This window comes from Sebastes fasciatus, chromosome 2 (assembly GCF_043250625.1).
Source record: "Sebastes fasciatus isolate fSebFas1 chromosome 2, fSebFas1.pri, whole genome shotgun sequence".
Classification (NCBI taxonomy): Eukaryota; Metazoa; Chordata; class Actinopteri; order Perciformes; family Sebastidae; genus Sebastes; species Sebastes fasciatus.
In genome coordinates this window covers 2,957,844-2,976,216 of record NC_133796.1, presented here as the reverse complement: position 1 = coordinate 2,976,216, position 18,373 = coordinate 2,957,844, and the positions used below count along the sequence as shown (strand labels likewise).

General features: G+C 38.4%; 1 protein-coding gene across 1 annotated transcript; it reads left to right on the top strand.

Annotated features, from left to right (window-relative positions):
- The first annotated feature begins 8,731 nt into the window (after positions 1-8,731).
- LOC141781858 (uncharacterized) lies at positions 8,732-17,919 on the top strand. The gene is made up of 13 exons (XM_074657791.1): positions 8,732-8,902; positions 9,207-9,397; positions 9,610-9,771; positions 10,202-10,343; positions 10,933-11,764; positions 11,890-12,034; positions 12,174-12,317; positions 12,510-12,568; positions 12,751-12,938; positions 13,488-13,882; positions 13,989-14,085; positions 14,738-14,918; positions 16,431-17,919. The coding sequence occupies exons 1-13, from the start codon at positions 8,762-8,764 to the stop codon at positions 16,568-16,570; spliced, it is 2,817 nt and encodes a 938-aa protein (XP_074513892.1). The 5' UTR covers positions 8,732-8,761; the 3' UTR covers positions 16,571-17,919.
- Positions 17,920-18,373: the final 454 nt, after the last annotated feature.

The following is an 18,373-nucleotide window of genomic DNA, read 5'->3' as shown; positions in this document are numbered from 1 at the left end:
GAGTGTTGTCCTCTTCACCGAGAGACATGCTAGTCCAATCAGACGTACCTGACTGCCCAGTCAACACACTGCTGGGCATATTGGAATATTTACACATAAAATACAATTTAAGAATTTATAACATCAACCCAACCTTAGTCATATAATTCTTTAATATGATTTTAAGCTGTATATGTTGAAAGGAAATATGCTTGCTTTATGCACTATAAAGTGCCACATTTCTCAAGGAGGTGCGTTTGGACAGAAATGGTGACACAGACGTGCCATGGGAATTTAAAAATAAAGGCGTATCTTAAAGATGACTATATGTATTGATGTTTTCACTTTGCATCGATGATATTGGATCATTTTAATACTTTAACTACATTTTTGCGATTGATTAAAATATTTAATCGCGATTAATCATAAATTAATCGCACGTTTTATCTGTTCAAAATGAAGCTTAAAGGGAGATTTGTAAAGTATTTAATCCTCTTATCAACATGGGAGTGGACAAATATGCTGCTTTATGCAAATATATGTATATATTTATTATTGGAAAACAATAAACAACACAAAACAATGACAAAAAACAACAACCCTCACAGGTACTGCATTTAGCATAAAACATATGCTCCAATCATAACATGGCAAACTGCAGCCCAACAGGCAACAACAGCTGTCAGTGTGTCAGTGTGCTGACTTGACTATGACTTGCCCCAAACTGCATGTGATTATCATAAAGTGGGCATGTCTGTAAAGGGGAGACTCGTGGGTACCCATAGAACCCATTTACATTCACTGATCTGGAGGTCAGAGGTCAAGGGACCCCTTTGAAAATGGCCATGACAGTTTTTCCTCACCAAAATTTAGCGTTATTTAACCTCCTTCGTGACAAACTAGTATGACATGGTTGGTACCGATTGATCCGTTTTTTAGTTTCATATGATACCAGTATATTTATTTTAGCTTTAAAACAAGCTGCGTTAATACGTTAATTAGTGGCATTAAAATTAATTTGCGTTAGTTATTATTGTGTTAACTTTGACAGCCCTACTTAGTAGTGAAAGATATGAGTACTTTTCGCACCGCTGAGTGACACCCACTGTGACAGTGAATGAAATACTTTCAGATTCGTCTTCCCGTAAGTCTGAGGCTGTCACTGCCATCTGGGACATTCCTGCTTGTTTGCTTGTATAGACCGTGCAGCTCTGATCGGATGTTGATCTGCACATAAGAGATAAGACATGTCATAGTGTTGGATAATTTAATCTGTAGCACAGCATCATATTTTACAAACTGATTATGTTTTGTTTGTAAAATCTTAATCTGTAAAGTAACTCCAGCTTTCAGTAAAGAGGAGTAAAGAGTATTATATAATATATTACATAATAATTATAACCTGATCCGCAGCAGACATTTCCAGTAAGCTAGTAAAATTTGGTGGATTTTCCACCGGCATAGTTTCAGTGACACATTGGGTGTGACACTTTAGCAGAATGATAAATGAACAAACAAGCACCTGGAGAACAAAAGATCTATGTGGATGTGCACAGATGGAGCATGCATGCAGCAGTCTCTGGTTATCTGAAGGGTCCTGGGTCAGGTTCAGATTTAGGGGATTGGAAAGATGGATTCATCAGGTTTTCTAGTTTCATATGATACCAGTTTATTTATTTTAGCTTTAAAACAAGCTGCGTTAATACGTAAATTATTGGCATTAAAAAGAATTTGCGCCCTACTTAGTAGTGAAAGATATGAGTACTTTTCGCACCACTGAGTGACACCCACTGTGACAGTGAATGAAATACTTTCAGATTCATCTTCCCGTAAGTCTGAGGCTGTCACTGCCATCTGGGACATTCTTGCTTGTTTGCTTGTATCCACGGTGCAGCTCTGATCGGATGTTGATCTGCAGATAAGAGATAAGACATGTCAAACTGTACCTTTACTGGCAGATGGGGAATTCAGATTGCAGTCCGGCACTGAATACTATGTATTGTAGATCTTTATCCCCTGCAGCTGTTGTGCAGATATTTGTCTCACTGTAATTGTTTGTCCGATTCTTCTACAGCACGGTGCTGATAGGTGCTCCTTGAGATGCAGTGAGTCCACAACCAGTGACATTGTGGGAGAGTCACTATATCAGCCACCATCAGCAGGCTGCACGTAAACATACTGTATATAGTGACGCCTTATACATGCATGCAGTCATATTGCAGGAAAGCGATGCTCATGGGATGCCTGTTCAATTTGAGTAAAGAAATATAGATAACGTGCCAACAGATACAGGTTCTGTTCTGTTGAATTAAGATTACTTTATCACGTCAATCAATCAAAGAAAATGCTTGCATGCATATTTTATGGAGGGTGGTAGAAGAGGGGAAAGAAAACAAGTCGCTCAAAATCTTCATTGTGGTTGTTTTTTTTGTAATTCGGTATTTTGTCACATATGAGTAAATGAAACAAGAGAGGCAACATTCACAGGGAAAAAACAACAATTTGTTTTTACAATAAATTCATTTTATGCTAAATTTCGTGCGTTTTCCTACGAATGTCCAGCAACACGTGACACACATGTTAAATTCCGCTCCAGTCATTTCAAAATAAAACTACTTAGTTAGGTTTAGGAAAAGATGGACTTGGTTAGGATCAGGCAACAAACTACTTAGTTAGGTTTAGGAAAAGATGGACTTGGTTAGGATCAGGCAACAAACTACTTAGTTAGGTTTAGGAAAAGATGGACTTGGTTAGGATCAGGCAACAAACTACTTAGTTAGGTTTAGGAAAAGATGGACTTGGTTAGGATCAGGCAACAAACTACTTAGTTAGGTTTAGGAAAAGATGGACTTGGTTAGGATCAGGCAACAAACTACTTAGTTAGGTTTAGGAAAAGATGGACTTGGTTAGGATCAGGCAACAAACTACTTAGTTAGGTTTAGGAAAAGATGGACTTGGTTAGGATCAGGCAACAAACTACTTAATTAGGTTTAGGAAAAGATGGACTTGGTTAGGATCAGGCAACAAACTACTTAGTTAGGTTTAGTAAAACATGGTGGTTTGGGGTTAAATAACTCTGGAATTGCTGTAACTTAAGTACGGAAGTTACGTGACAAAAAAATCCACGTTGACTTCTCTTTATACTTCCCGGTTCACAAATATGTGGATTACATAAAATGATTATGATAATATAAGTTTTGTGCTGACCATCACAGAAAAAATGGATGCGTCTATGTACACAAATCAATGCATTCAATTTCATGACTATTTCACCAACTGCTAAGCGACGGGGCTGGTGATTTACACCCTATTATATATATCATATTACTGGAATATTATTACTGATGCTTTAACACGTAAGCAGATGTTACAGCTGGTGAAGGTAGAGCACATTTTAAACACTATATAGATATACTGTTGGATAATTTAATCTGTAGCACAGCATCATATTTTACAAACTGATTATGTTTTGTTTGTAAAATCTTAATCTGTAAAGTAACTCCAGCTTTCAGTAAAGAGGAGTAAAGAGTATTATATAATAAATAACATAATAGTTATAACCTGATCCGCAGCAGACATTTCCAGTCAGCAACATGCTGATAAAATTTGGCGGATTTTCCACCGGCATAGTTTCAGGGACACATTGGGTGTGACACTTTAGCAGAAATGCTAAATAAACAAACAAGCACCCAGAGAACAAAATATCTATGTGGATGTGCACAGATGGAGGATGCATGCAACAGCCTATGGTTATCTGGAGGATCCTGGGTTCATTATCGGGGGGTTCAGGTTCAGATTTAGGGGATTGGAAAGACAAAGATTCAAATACACTGTGCCTATTTTGCAGGTTTTCATCCAGCGCCATCATGTCCTTTAAAACAGAGGTTTTATTGATTGGTCCACACTGCAGGACGGAAGTGCTTAACCAGCTGGGTTCCTTTATGCCACACACTCTGCCAGAAACGTATGAGTCATATTTGACTCCAATCTCACTTTTGAAAAGCAGGTCAAGACAGTCGTTCAAGCTTGTTATTATGATATAACTTTTAATTATAATTATGACAACACACCTTTCAGTCGAGCTGGCAAAACTTCCCATGTGAGAGTTTGGCATCAACTCAGTCTGGTGGAGAAGATGAAAGAACAACAACGTCACAGATTGCATACATGGAAAATATAGAATGATGTCAATTAGGTGCTCAAAGCAAGTTGTAAAAACTGCTCCGTTTGAGCAAAGATTGGTGCTGTCTGATTTAATTGTTACAGTTTTTTTTACAGCCAGTCGAGTCCTGTGGTGCAATCATTGTGGTGCAACCTGGAAGCATGTGGAAGAGCAAGAATCTCATCTCACTGTTAGACAAAAAATCATTGTTCTGACTATTACTGTAGACAAATGATTGGCTTGTAAACAAATATGATCGCATTACTTGCAGATGAAACTCAGTTCAGGGAAACTGAGTTGGCGAAACTTCCCACTCCTGGGGTTTGACAATTTGGCATCAACTCAGTCTGGTGGAGGAGATGAAAGAACAACAACGTCACAGATTTCATACATGGGAAATGTACAAAATATGATGCATTGCTATACAGCCAATTAAACCATCCAAATAGTCAACAAAATAGCTGCATCACACAGTACAGACAGATAATATAATGCATAATAATAATAGCTTTAGGGCTGTCAATCGATTCAAATATTTAATTGCGATTAATCGCATTATTGTCCAATAGGACATTTTTTATCCATTCAAAATGTACCTTAAAGGGAGATTTGTCAGGTATTTAATACTCTTATCAACATGGGAGTGGGCAAATATGCTTCTTTATGCAAATATATGTATATATTTATAATTGGAGAACAATGAACAACACAAAACAATGACAGATATTGTCCAGAAACCCTCACAGGTACTGCATTTAGCATAAAACAATATGCTCCAATCATAACATGGCAAACTGCAGCCCAACAGGCAACAACAGCTGTCAGTGTGTCAGTGTGCTGACTTGACTATGACTTGCCCCAAACTGCATGTGATTATCATAAAGTGGGCATGTCTGTAAAGGGGAGACTCGTGGGTACCCATAGAACCCATTTACATTCACATATCTGGAGGTCAGAGGTCAAGGGACCTCTTTGAAAATGGACATGACAGTTTTTCCTCACCAAAATTTAGCGTTATTTAACCTCCTTCGTGACAAACTAGTATGACATGGTTGGTACTGATTGATCCGTTTTTTAGTTTCATATGATACCAGCATATTTATTTTAGCTTTAAAACAAGCTGTGTTAATACGTTAATTAGTGGCATTAAAATTATTTTGCGTTAGTTATTATTGTGTTAACTTTGACAGCCCTACTTAGTAGTGAAAGATATGAGTACTTTTCACACCGCTGAGTGACACCCACTGTGACAGTGATGGAAATACTTTCAGATTTGTCTTCCCGTAAGTCTGAGGCTGTCCTGCTTGTTTGCTTGTATAGACCGTGCAGCTCTGATCGGATGTTGATCTGCACATAAGAGATAAGACATGTCATAGTGTTGGATAATTTAATCTGTAGCACAGCATCATATTTTACAAACTGATTATGTTTCGTTTGTAAACTCTTATGTGAGGGCTGTAGGTTAGGACCCAGATGCAGACACAGACACAGCTGGATGGTGGTTGAAAAGCAGGTGGATTTATTATAATGAAGGTGGTGAGGGTGCTGGAGAAGGCAGGGGACAGGCAGGCTGCTGAGCAGGGTGGAGTGGCTGGAGGAATGAGCTGCGGCGGCGTGAGGATGGCTCAGTTTCTCATTCTTTGGAATGTTTTTCCTGTCTATTAATGTTTCAAATGATAGTCGACGGTCTTTGAATTTCAAAGGATCTTCACTGAACAATGTCGGCTCTGGTGTTGGAAGACGATTGGTGCTTATAGCTTCTGCTAGCATGCTGACTAAATCAGAATTGTTCTGCACTTGAGACATGGATGTTAAAGTTGGTGGAGCTTGACTTGTAACTGGTAGAGGTTGAGGAATGAATGGGGGACTTGAGGCATAGAGGGCTTGTGTTGTAACTGGCAGAGATTGAGGAATGACTGTAGGAATCATGAGGTATAGAACTTGGCTTTCTCCTGCTGGTTCAACATCTTGCAGCAAGTTAATAGCTTCAAAGTTTCTTAATCTTGATCGTAGACCTTTACTCGGGCTGTTGCAGCGTTCAACTTCACTTCTAGGCGCTCAAGCTTTCTACGCTCGTCTTGCATTGCCTGTTGTCTGGCTAGGTTCTCAGATTCAAATTGTGCCAGCTTTTGTTTATTTTCAGCCTCTAGCTTTTAGTGTTCTGTCACTTCCTGCTCGGTTGGTCATCACCTCCGGCTGTAGATGAAGGTGATTACTTTAAACCTGCTGGTGCAAAGAAGGAGGAGCAGAATGAATGTGAGAATCTGAGGTGATGACCAACCCAGCATCACATGATGAAGCTTTAATGACCCCAAAGGGGCAATTTGTGATACAGCACAATAATGTAGACACACTATATAAAAATAAATTGAATTTAATTAAAACACAGAACAACAGATACAACCAAATAAATAAGAAAATTAAATAAATAAGACGTATTTTGCACATCCTTGTTAGCCCCCCAGTTAACATAACATCCTCCCGACCCTGTGTTGCACGTCGTCCTACCACAGCTTGTTAGCTAGAATAGTGTGAAGCCTGGTCCACACATACACGGGTATTTCATTCTCAAAAAAAGAAAATCACGTCCACACAAGCACTGTTTAAAAAGATCTCTGTGCAGATGAAAACCTAAAAACACAATCGAAGCATTGTCAAGTTCAGTGGGCTGGTTGCCTCATTAGTGATGCCTCACAACAGTGCACACTCGGATGTTATGAGCCAGAAACTTCTCCAGTTTTCCCCGTCTACATAATACTGAAAATAAAGTTTCTGAAAATCTTCTCCGTGGCCGGAATTTTATAAAAGCTCCGTTTTCAGTGACCTAAAACGGCAAAACACATAGAAACAGCTACGTTTACAAAAATACCCGTGTAAGAGTGGACATGGCCAAAATTGACTTTCATTTTTTAGTTGCATAATAAGTTTAGAAACGTATCAATTGTAATGTAGAAGCGTCTGCGTCTCCATTACAACAGTGCACGCGCCATCAAATGTGTTATGTAAAGAATGAACAAAACAATGTGACTGTATGACTAGTTAGAAAGCAATTCTAGTCAGGTGAATAGAAGGAGTGGGGTTGTGGTTTACTACAGCGAGCAGTGTTACGTAAATAACACTGGAACCATTGATGCTCGAGTGCGATCAGACATAATTGTGCTATTGTGCTTATTATTAATGTTTGATGACGGACTGTTGTAATTACTAAACCCAGCGTCAAGTGAAGGTTTAAGCTCAGCCACAACCCTCTCCATGAGAACGCCTGCTGCTTGCATGTGATGCAAGAGACGTTTTGTTCATGGTCTTTAGAGAGAGTTACCCTTACATTTGAAGAACAGAATAAATTTTTTTTTTTACCCTGTATTTTGTGACAACTAATTACTGTTATTGTACATTAAACAACTAATGCAACATTTCCATTAATCATTTTGACAACAGGTGGACTGCAAATACAGAAAAGACAAGCAGACACAGGCCTGAAAACTAAAGAGGAACAGAATCAAACCCCTGCAGGGAGTTCAGGGGTAAACCCACCCATCTGTCTTTTGGCCTGAACCCGGATTTTCCTTCTTAACACTTCTTTTCCTTCTCTCTGCTGCACTTTAACATGGCCGGCAGTGATACTCCATTTTGCATGCAAAACATACTGACTGAATCTGTCCGATCAGAACATCAGAATCTGATGTGTCTCAATAAACGCCGGTAGCACACAATGGAGAACACCTTACAGATAGAAGAAGTAGACCATGTAGCTGATAAAATTGATGAAAATGATAAAATTTTTAGCTTTTCTGGAGGCAGCTTGTTTTTTCAGGCGCTCAAGATAAAAAGGAGCTTATTGAAATATGCCAATACAGTTTTTCTTCATTGTTCAGATACATTGGTTGAAAAAGAAAGGCCCACTTTCGAGAATATGTGACTCAAACAATAAAACTGTCTTCCACTTTGCAAATGCCTGCTCAAAAAGTGTGTTGTGTTCTCTTCATATGATCAAAAAAGAAAAGAAAAGAACAATGGAAGGATGTCAGAAGAAAAAACTCGAGACACCAAAAACAACACAACACACAACACATTTCATAAAAACCACAAGATTAACAAAGTCTTTTAGGCTTTCATTGAGGAATGCTGAATGGTATGGTGGACCACTGACACTGTATTCTTGTATTCATGGGATTAGAGCATCACCTGAACCTCTGCACTGCAAAATGTTTAAACCTCACATTGTCCAATATAACACTGTAATGTTGGATGTGATGTCATTCTGATTTTGGGGTAAAAAGAAAAATTGTACCTCTGCACATTCTCACACAGTGAATGAGCCTACACAGCAAAAACAGGTCACTCTTCAGTGGTACATTTTGTTTTCTTTGTTGTGTGAAGTTTCCGTTGTCACTGTACTTGAGTCCAAGAGTGCAAAAGTGCATCTCAAAACAGCTCCTCCTATTCTCAGAAGTTGGCATTGTGTTTCAAGAACAACAGAGAAAAACAAGTGAAACCAGTTCTACTTCATGCTTTACACTTTCAGTAAATTATGTAGATGATTCAAAAAATATTGTCTTCATTTCCTTGTGGTTGAGTATTTAAGATGCAGATCCTGTTGGAGATGGTACACTCAGGAAGATGGCTTCTCCCACAGTGATTCTGCTGCATCTGCTGCTTATGGTCTCAGCTGCATCTGCAGGGTATTCAAACTATTACAGGTTCTTCGGCGGATCACTGACCTTCACCCCTAAAGGACAGAATTCAGACGGGACTTATATGGTAAGTTAAACTTTGGGTGCCGAACAAATGTCATTAGAGGGTATTCTGCCACATCCTGACTGATAATATTGTAAATATTTCCATTGTCGGAGAAAAAGTACTAAGAATGATGTGTAATGTTCTCTTTCATCAATAAAATTTAGCTTGACTGTGCCATAAGAAGAAAGTAGCTTTCCTCTTGAATCTAATATAACAAATGATGATATTCTGATCACTACTAGATGAATTTAAAGTTTGGTTGTAGAATGAGATATCCAAAGTTCAAGAAATTGTGCAGGGATAATCTTTGCATAATTCTTTACAGGTGGAACTTCGCAACAAGCAAACTACATCCCGCTGCAATGTGAATCCCTACTCGTGTTTCTATGGTCACTGCGGGACCCCGACCCAGGCGACCAACACAATTGTTTCCAGGAATTCCTATCGTGCCGCTTGGTGCCAATACCAGACGGTGACAAAAATAAAACTCAACGGCAACCTACCCTTTGGTATTAGGTAAGATTTCTTGAGCAAAATCCAGCTCAATTTAAATTAATCATCCTATGAATTTATATATAAATATTTACATTGTTATGAAGAAAAACTGACTACAGTTCAGAGCTCATATCTGATTGTGACACCTTGTTACTTCCCACTGTGCCATTTAATATATGATGTTAAAATATATTACTACATTGTCCTCATTATTCAAATATTTTTTCAAACAGATACCCCACTCGAATCAATAGAAGAAATGGTCAAGGCTTCTGGGCATCAACCTACCGCTCAAATACTCCCTGGAGAATGATGGCACATGTGGACCTGGGAACCCGATCTGATACTGGTGAATCCAACAGATCTCCCATCACTACCATGCAGCCTTTTCTCAGGTAATGACCATCATTCCCTTTTTTGTTTTTGATGGTTGCTGAACGTCCCGAGTAAAGCAAAATAAGAAGAAAAGACAAAATACAGACAGAGGGTTGTAGGGTCTCTGCAAAAGCAGACACCACCACACGCTTCTATTGGGACATAAGTGATGATTGAGAGGGATTATTTTTTTATCAGTCTATACATTGTTCTTTAGTTAATTCTTACATATTATACCTTTTAAATTGCAGTTTTACTTTAATTTGATTAGCGCTTGTTTCCACTCATGCCAACTGATACTGATGTTATTACTAATGTTCTATGTTTTATAATATTGTATTCTGCAAAGGCAAAGACAAATTTCCACTACAGAGGAGAATAAAGTTGTTTTATAAGAGATATTCTTTTAGACGCAGACTTTTCCTGATTCAGTTGATTCACATGTTACAGAGTAACCAGGAACTGCCCACGATCATTCAACTTGACCGTGTTTGACCCTGAGGGTGACCGTGTCAGATGCAGAATACCAACAAGCTCAAATACATTTGAGTGTGGACAGTGCAATTCGGTCGGAGGTTTCTCTTTGGATCAGGTAAGGGATTTTAGCCAGCCAAAGTTCTCTCTCTCTCTCTCTCTCTCGCTCTCTCTCTCTCTCTCTCTCTCTCTCTCTATTTATCCGTCTGTCTGTCCATTTGTAAAACCTCCAAACACAATTATAAGGAAAGACAATTTAGTATAAGAGAATTCATGTTTCAAATTATATCACATTATAAATTCCTTAAAATTTAGGCAATTTAACAAATAAATAGGGTGTGAACTTCCAATATAAAATGTGTGATTTCAAATGTAAAACTTTATTGTAAAAAATAGAGGGGCAGTTATCTTGGTAGAAAATTATGTTTTTTTGTGTATGTGAACTGAAGCCATGATGAAATGTTGTAAAAAAACTCAATACAAATATTTGTTAAAAAAACATATTGTACCCCAAGTAGCTTTCATTAAACATACCGTAAAAGGTGACAAATCATATCCTGAAATTGATTTAAATGTACATTTGATAGAAAATTGATATTAATGGGGGTAAAAACGTGACTAAACAGGGATGCTAATATACAACTCATGAATTATTGCAGCCGTTGTAATGTATATTTTGTCATGAAAGTATCTCTCCTTTTTGTCAGAATTCCTGCTCCCTAAAGTATAAATACAATAATCGCAATGGATACCATCCGATTGAGCTTGTGGTGGAGGACTTTCCCAACAAACCTATTAAGCTGTCCTACTCTGATGGATCCTACACAGTAAAGCGCCCCTTTTCAGTGAGGCATAAACGTCAGGCCCCCGCTGCACCAACCACTACAACCACCGTTGTACCAACCACTACAACCACAGCTGCACCAACCACGACAACCACCGCTGCACCAACCACTACAACCACCACCGCTGCACCAACCACAACAACCACCGCTGCACCAACCACAACAACCACCGCTGCACCAACCACTACAACCACCGCTGCACCAACCACTTCAACCACCGCTGCACCAACCACTACAACCACCGCTGCACCAACCACTACAACCACCGCTGCACCAACCACTACAACCACAGCTGCACCAACCACGACAACCATCGCTGCACCAACCACTACAACCACCACCGCTGCACCAACCACAACAACCACCGTTGCACCAACCACAACAACCACTGCTGCACCAACCACTACAACCACCGCTGCACCAACCACTACAACCACCGCTGCACCAACCACTACAACCACAGCTGCACCAATCACGACAACCATCGCTGCACCAACCACTACAACCACCACCGCTGCACCAACCACAACAACCACCGTTGCACCAACCACAACAACCACCGCTGCACCAACCACAACAACCACCCCTGCACCAACCACAACAACCACCGCTGCACCAACCACTACAACCACATCGCCTTACCGAAGCACAATTGCTCCTTTAAGCAAGCTTCCTCTGCAGTTTGCTGTTCATGGTATGGTAATATTATATACTATATACTGTATATATATATATATATATATATATATATATACGTATAAACACTGATTTGAATATTTCCATTTGATCAAAGTCTGTCTCTCCTCCTCTAATTTTCAGTGGACTCATACGATGCTCCTTCATGCCTTGATGGAGATTACTTTCCCACTTTCTTGTCACCAACTCCGAATAATGGAGTGAATCTGCCTGCCTTTGTCAACCGCACCCTCAAAATCAAAGTCAGATCCAGAGCACAATACACCACGTAAGGAAATGTTAACTTAAAATCTACACTTCTAACAGGGTTTTGGGTCTTATTTTGCAATAATAATAACTGGCTTATTATGCTGTGTATGCTGTCTATGTGTATGTTCATAGTCATGAAAACCTTGATTCTCTTTTAGGATTGTTGGCCTGGTTGTCACTGGACCAAAGGGCATTTCAAAGCATCAAATCTCCACAGAAGAATATGTCATAAAATGGACACCAACAGAAAATGAATTGAATGATCATTTTCCTATTTGCTTTGTTTCGGAAGCAAGAGACAGGTGAGTTTTAAACAAGTCATCTGGTTGGACTATATGGGCTACAGGTTAAATGAGAAAGCTGTACTTGAAAATGTATACACAAATCAGATTTTTATGACATTTCTTTGTGTATTTTTACGTTAGAAATCTCCTGGTGAAACAGTTCATATCATTTAAACTATCTATTCTGTCCTATCTCATGTCATATTCCAGATACTATCGAGTCTTTCAGTCAGAGCTACGCTGCGTGATCGCTGATGTTGGACACTATGGTTAGTTGACTACATTTTAACTCAAAGGATATAGTTGATATCTATAAATAATGTAGAGCATGAATATGTTAAATACGTTTGACATAAAGTGCATATTGGTCAAGTTTAAAGCCTTGACATTTACCCTGATCACATCATCACAAAGAAACAAATAACTTTGACATATCTCACATTATTTTTAGAGACCACTGTGACATGCAATGAAACAACAATGACGGTGGAAGTGGAGAAGACCCACCTCATCAGACGCAACAAGGACATCTTGCATCTGAACGACTTCAGGGATGCTTCCTGCAGCCTGAAAACACACTCCAACAATACCCACCTGGTGGCTGTCATGTCACTGAACGAGTGCGGAACTATCGTAGAGGTACAGCATGCAAAACTGTAATACAGAGCACAATGTGACTCTGAACTAACCCTGTAAAACGCCAAAGTCACACAATAACACAAACAAATGAACCGATCAAAGCAGCAGTAGACCAGCACCTTCTGTGTTCTGCGATAACAGAGAGACACAGAGGTGGACTGCTCAGATTAAATCACAGCCGCACTTTGTTTATCTATTGTATGATGTGTATTGGTTGTGTTGACTACTGTTTGCAAACCAAATTGCCCCTCGTCTGGGACATTAAAGGCGCCTACGTATGTAACAATAGCTAGCCAAATCATAAATGGACCATTTAGGTCACGTGGTGCCGAACATAGCTGAGAGCATCAACTTAAACTAGCTACTTTTTGGGTTTAACATGGAAAAATAGATTTTGAATGCATTGTATTTTAGATATAACTGCTTCATTCATCAATATGTTTTAGTTACTAGAATATTTGTCTTTTCTGACTTTTACATGTATTTAACAATTGCCTTGCAGTTACAACTGTTTCCTCCTTTCAAAATTCAATTCGTTTTCATTTTTAGGAGGATGCAGACCATATCATCTTCAAGAATGAGATCTCATCCGCTGACCCGAATCAAGTAATTTCCAGGCATCATGATGTCGAGATCGTCTTTTCCTGCGTCTATCCAAAGCATACCAACCTGACGCTGGGATTCACGCACAAGAACCCGTACGCCTTCAAAGAGAAGGGCTTCGGCACTTTCAGCTTCCAGTTTGAATTCTTCGAGAGCCAGCGGTTCAGAAGACAAATTGATGCCAGCACTTACCCAGTGGACGTGGACCTCAAACAGAAGATGTTCATGCAGATCAAGGCGACCACATCCATCCCCAACACAGAGCTGTTTGTGGAGTCCTGCAGGGCGACTCCGTATGACGACCCCAACTCTCGCGTCAGCTACACCATCATTGAACATGGGTAGGTGTACGCAATGAAATTGCATTTGTGTGGTGCTGGATTATTATGAGAGAAATGCCTCTATTTCTAGTTATAAACCGTATCTACCTATACCGTAATCTCACAGGTGTGTGAGGGACAAGACGGTGCAAATCTACAACAGCTCCAAGTCTCAATTCAGATTTGGAATGGAGGCTTTTGAGTTCATCGGTGCTCATGAACAGGTAACAATTTTATATCTTTAAATCTTCCATACCTTTCACCACCTGAAAATTAAAAAATTCATTGGTAGGATCATGATTATAAACATAAAAATACTATTTAAAAAAAAGCATGAAACCACAATAGATTTTTGAAAATGTTTCCCCTCTGCTTTTCCAACAAATAAAACTGCTTAACCGCCACAGACACGTAGTTCATAATACTGCAAATAAAAGGGCTTTTCATCAGTGGGCCGTTACTTCATTCGGCGATAGTGACTAAACAGACAATCATTTAAATGATGGAGATTATTACTTTAAGATTTTAAACTTTAACTTAATTTAGAATTTTTAAAATGTGGTTTTGCAACATTTACTTTAGCAAAAGATCTGAATACTAAATAATTATTTGTGCCTTATCATTCACATGTCAACAAGTATGGTGCCAGTGTTGATTATATATATATCAGAGCTCCAGAGAAACTATAGTGTGAACAGAAAGAGGACTGAGGCCCCATCAGAGCTGAAGTGAACCAGAAGCAGAACCGAGTCCTCTTTCAAATGAACTGACGATGTGAACACAAACAGAACTGAGTCCCTTTTTACAGACTTTGTTTAGAATGTACAAACAACCTTTATACAACTTTTGTCTGACTTTACCTCCATGTGTCTGCAGGTGTACATCACTTGCTCGGTCCTGCTGTGTGAGACTGGCGTTCACGGGACCAGATGCTCTCAGGGATGCATCGAATCCCACACAGGGATCCGTCGCGGCAAAAGGGAAGCTTCGGCCGAGTCTTCTAGACACTCCATTTCCCAGGGACCTTTGCATCTGGTTAAAACTTCTGACAGCCGAGGTGAGTGCGCACAATTCAAAATCATAGAAAACACCTGCCAATATGATATAATACAATCCAACAGCACCACAAACCTCCAAAATGATCACACAGTTGAATTAAGACTGAATATTATAATGAAGGGAGGATGTATTACAGGACTGTTGTGTTACATTAGCTAATAAGCTGGGAACTGAGTGTATACACATTCAGCACTATACCGTTCAGATTACCAGTTACACTATGGTTATGTAGATCAATTTGTCAGTGTGCAAATTGTCCAACAGGGGGACAATTCTGATCATAGTTTTGATTTGAATGTCTCATTCATTCAAAGCAAATTGCGCGTGTGTTTTGGCACATGTGTGTGCAAAGAGTCAGTACAATTGTCTAGAATTTGCCCAATAACGACCTACACGTCTTGCTGATCAAATTTGATGAGTTGATTCTCAGTGAAATAGTCTTCACAACTTCTAAACATTATTACATCGTTTGAGCCGTCACATGCAAAATGATCCATTCAATTATCAAAATCTGTCATTTTGTGCAAATTTTCTGTTCACATGACTTTACATGAAACATCAAAGGTGAAATTTCTATTTATAATACATGTAACACGTTGCTACACAGATACATTTACTGTACAAACACACATGTACATATTCTGTTTCTGTGTATTACAGTATTGACTTTTCCCAGTAAACTTTTACTTACTGTTGAAATGGGACGCAACAGCATTCTGGTATCGTACAGTAAGCAGTCAGTGTCAACAAAAAAGTAGTACAAAACAGAGATTTATATATAAGAAACATTTCCTGGGTTGATGGTGAAAAAACATGTAAACATTAAGACCAGTACGGCTCACATGATGACAAAACAACTTTTCATTTTGGTGGCCAATTTACTGATATAATCAGGTTCAGGTGACTTTATTATTTGTACCCGTAGGTAGATTTGTTTTGCAGCAAAAAAAGAGGATGGAATCCGTATTGACAATAAAATTAAGCGGTAGAGCACAGACAAACGACAGACACACCAAAAACATGACAAAGAGTACTCAAAGGCTTACTGGGATCAGGAGCCAGCAAAAAGAAGGCCACAAGATCAATATAAAAAAAACACTGAAATATCAGGACAAAAGACAATAAAACAACAATAGGATAAACTTTCCATAAAAATGTGCAAATGTTGCTAGGACTTATTTAAATAGACAATTGCAGCTGGAACAAAGCTAATACTAACTCAGTTTTGAAGCATGAATTATGTTTTTTTGGGCAAGTTACTACCTTTTGCAGACATGCAATAAAGATGTGATGCCGCATGAAACAGTTTAGAGAAAGTTTCAGAAAATGAGCCACAGCGATTGAGAAAAACTGAAACACTGAAATCTCATATTTAGTTTTAATGTGTTTTATGATTTGACAGATTAATCAGTAGAGTCGGTAACTATTCACACACTGGCCTGATATATAAATATATATTTATAATATATTTCATTGTATCTAAATTTTAGTTTGTTTTTTTCCATTTCAGCGTCTGGCCCGAGCCTGACTCTGGGCTTGAACCTCGTCTTCATTGTTAGCGTCCTCCTGGTATGCGGAGTGGTGATCTACCGATCGAGGAGGTCCAAAGCTATTAAATACCAAGTCCTGCCAACCTCGGAGACAAACTGAAGACAGAGACGCCACTTTGAGCCCCTCTGACGATGAGAACGATTCTCAGCTACTGTACCGTGTAACGTAACCCTTTATAATAACCAGCATTAATAAATGGTAAATTGATAGTTAATTAAAATGTAGTTAATAGTTACTTAACTGCTAACAAACAATCAAATGATAATTAATGATGTTTACTTATGTTATTTTATCATTAGTTTGTGTAATATGAAATAATTCGTTGATAGAGAGACGATGATAAGAGATAACATTACATTCTGATTACATTAGTAAATATTTATTGTTGCACACATATCATTTTATATACTATATTAAGTATTTGTTAATAATTACCAAATTATTTTTTAAACCTTTAAGAAATCGTTTGTAAAACATCTATAAACATTACATAGATAGATTGACCAGAAACCAATTATTAACCATTGACAAACTATTAACTATCTATATAAATAATGTTTATAGATGCTTTACAAAGTATTTATTAACCATATAACAAGGTATTATAATCATCAGTTGCAACTTTATAATAGACATCCAAATAATGTTCAAATCATGTGGTAATCATTAATAAATACTTAATATAGTATATAAAATGTTACGATGTGTGCAACAGTAAACTGTTAAAATAACAAGCATTGATAATAATTAGTAAACATTTATTTATTATGATTTTATTGTTTGTTAACGGTCAAATTACTAACATTTTAATGAACTATTACTGTACCATTCATTAATGATGGTTATTATAAAGTGTTACCCATTTGTGTTTTTACTGCTATAGTCAATGTTTTTGTAATCTTTTTTAGGATATTGGTGTTTTTTTATCATTGTATGATAAGTTCATTTTATTAGATTGAGACAGCATGAAGTGTGCAGAGTGTGAATGAAAAGTTTGGGGTGTGTCTTCTTCTGTACGCGGGGTTAGTCAGCACATCAGCTGCTTTGAAAATTGGAAAAAGGAAATTATCTGTGGAGAATCAGAAAAAAAAGATTTCAAGACAGACTTCTTTGTATACACCTTTAGGGGTTTTAAGGAAACATTTTAGTCACTTCATATATCAACTTGCTGATGAAGAACAATTCAAATATCTCTCTGCCTTTGTTGACTTTATTAGCTGTTTGTTTATTAGTACCTGCCAACAGTGACTCCACCGAGCAGCTATGTATCAGAAGCTGCATATTATCATGTAACGGTGAACATGCCTCGACTTTCATATTCACAGACACTCAATCACATCTTTTACGCCAAGTTGATGAAATCATTTATATGTTTTGTATCATGAAAATGAATGTTTTAAAAAGTTTATGTCATCATGTGAAGAATAAAACTTTAAAATGTTATTTGATTCCTGTCTTGTCCTAGTCATTCAGCACCCATTGACGCTGCAGTCGGTAGAAATGGAGCAAATGTGATTAAAAAAAAGTTATTTTTATGAAACGGTCACTATATCCAGACAGTAGTGCCCTCAGTCATGTGCCTCTGTGTCCTTCGGTGTCCTCTGGTGTCCTAATGACATCCACAAGATTTCACAGACCGGAGGAAAACAACCAATCAGAGCTGATCTGGAGTCTGGCGTCTCTGAGCCAGCTGTCAATCACTCGCAAACTCCGACCAAACGGTCAAACTAGGCAGCGCTGATCAAATATGAATCAATATTATGTTACGTTAATGCCTATTTCTCTCCTCAAATGTTTTCCGAAACATCTTGTAGTGCACGGTTTAGCTGTAAAATGAGAAAGCTTGTGACTCGGCAGCCACGTTGAGATCTGGTGAGCAGGCCCACCAGCTTGAGCACAGCC

Coding starts and splice junctions, on each gene's coding strand:
- LOC141781858 (XM_074657791.1), top strand. CDS start 8,762: ATGGCTTCTCCCACAGTGATTCTGCTGCATCTGCTGCTTATGGTCTCA. Junction 13,883..13,988: donor TACACCATCATTGAACATGG/GTAGGTGTACGC, acceptor GTAATCTCACAG/GTGTGTGAGGGACAAGACGG. Junction 14,086..14,737: donor TCATCGGTGCTCATGAACAG/GTAACAATTTTA, acceptor ATGTGTCTGCAG/GTGTACATCACTTGCTCGGT.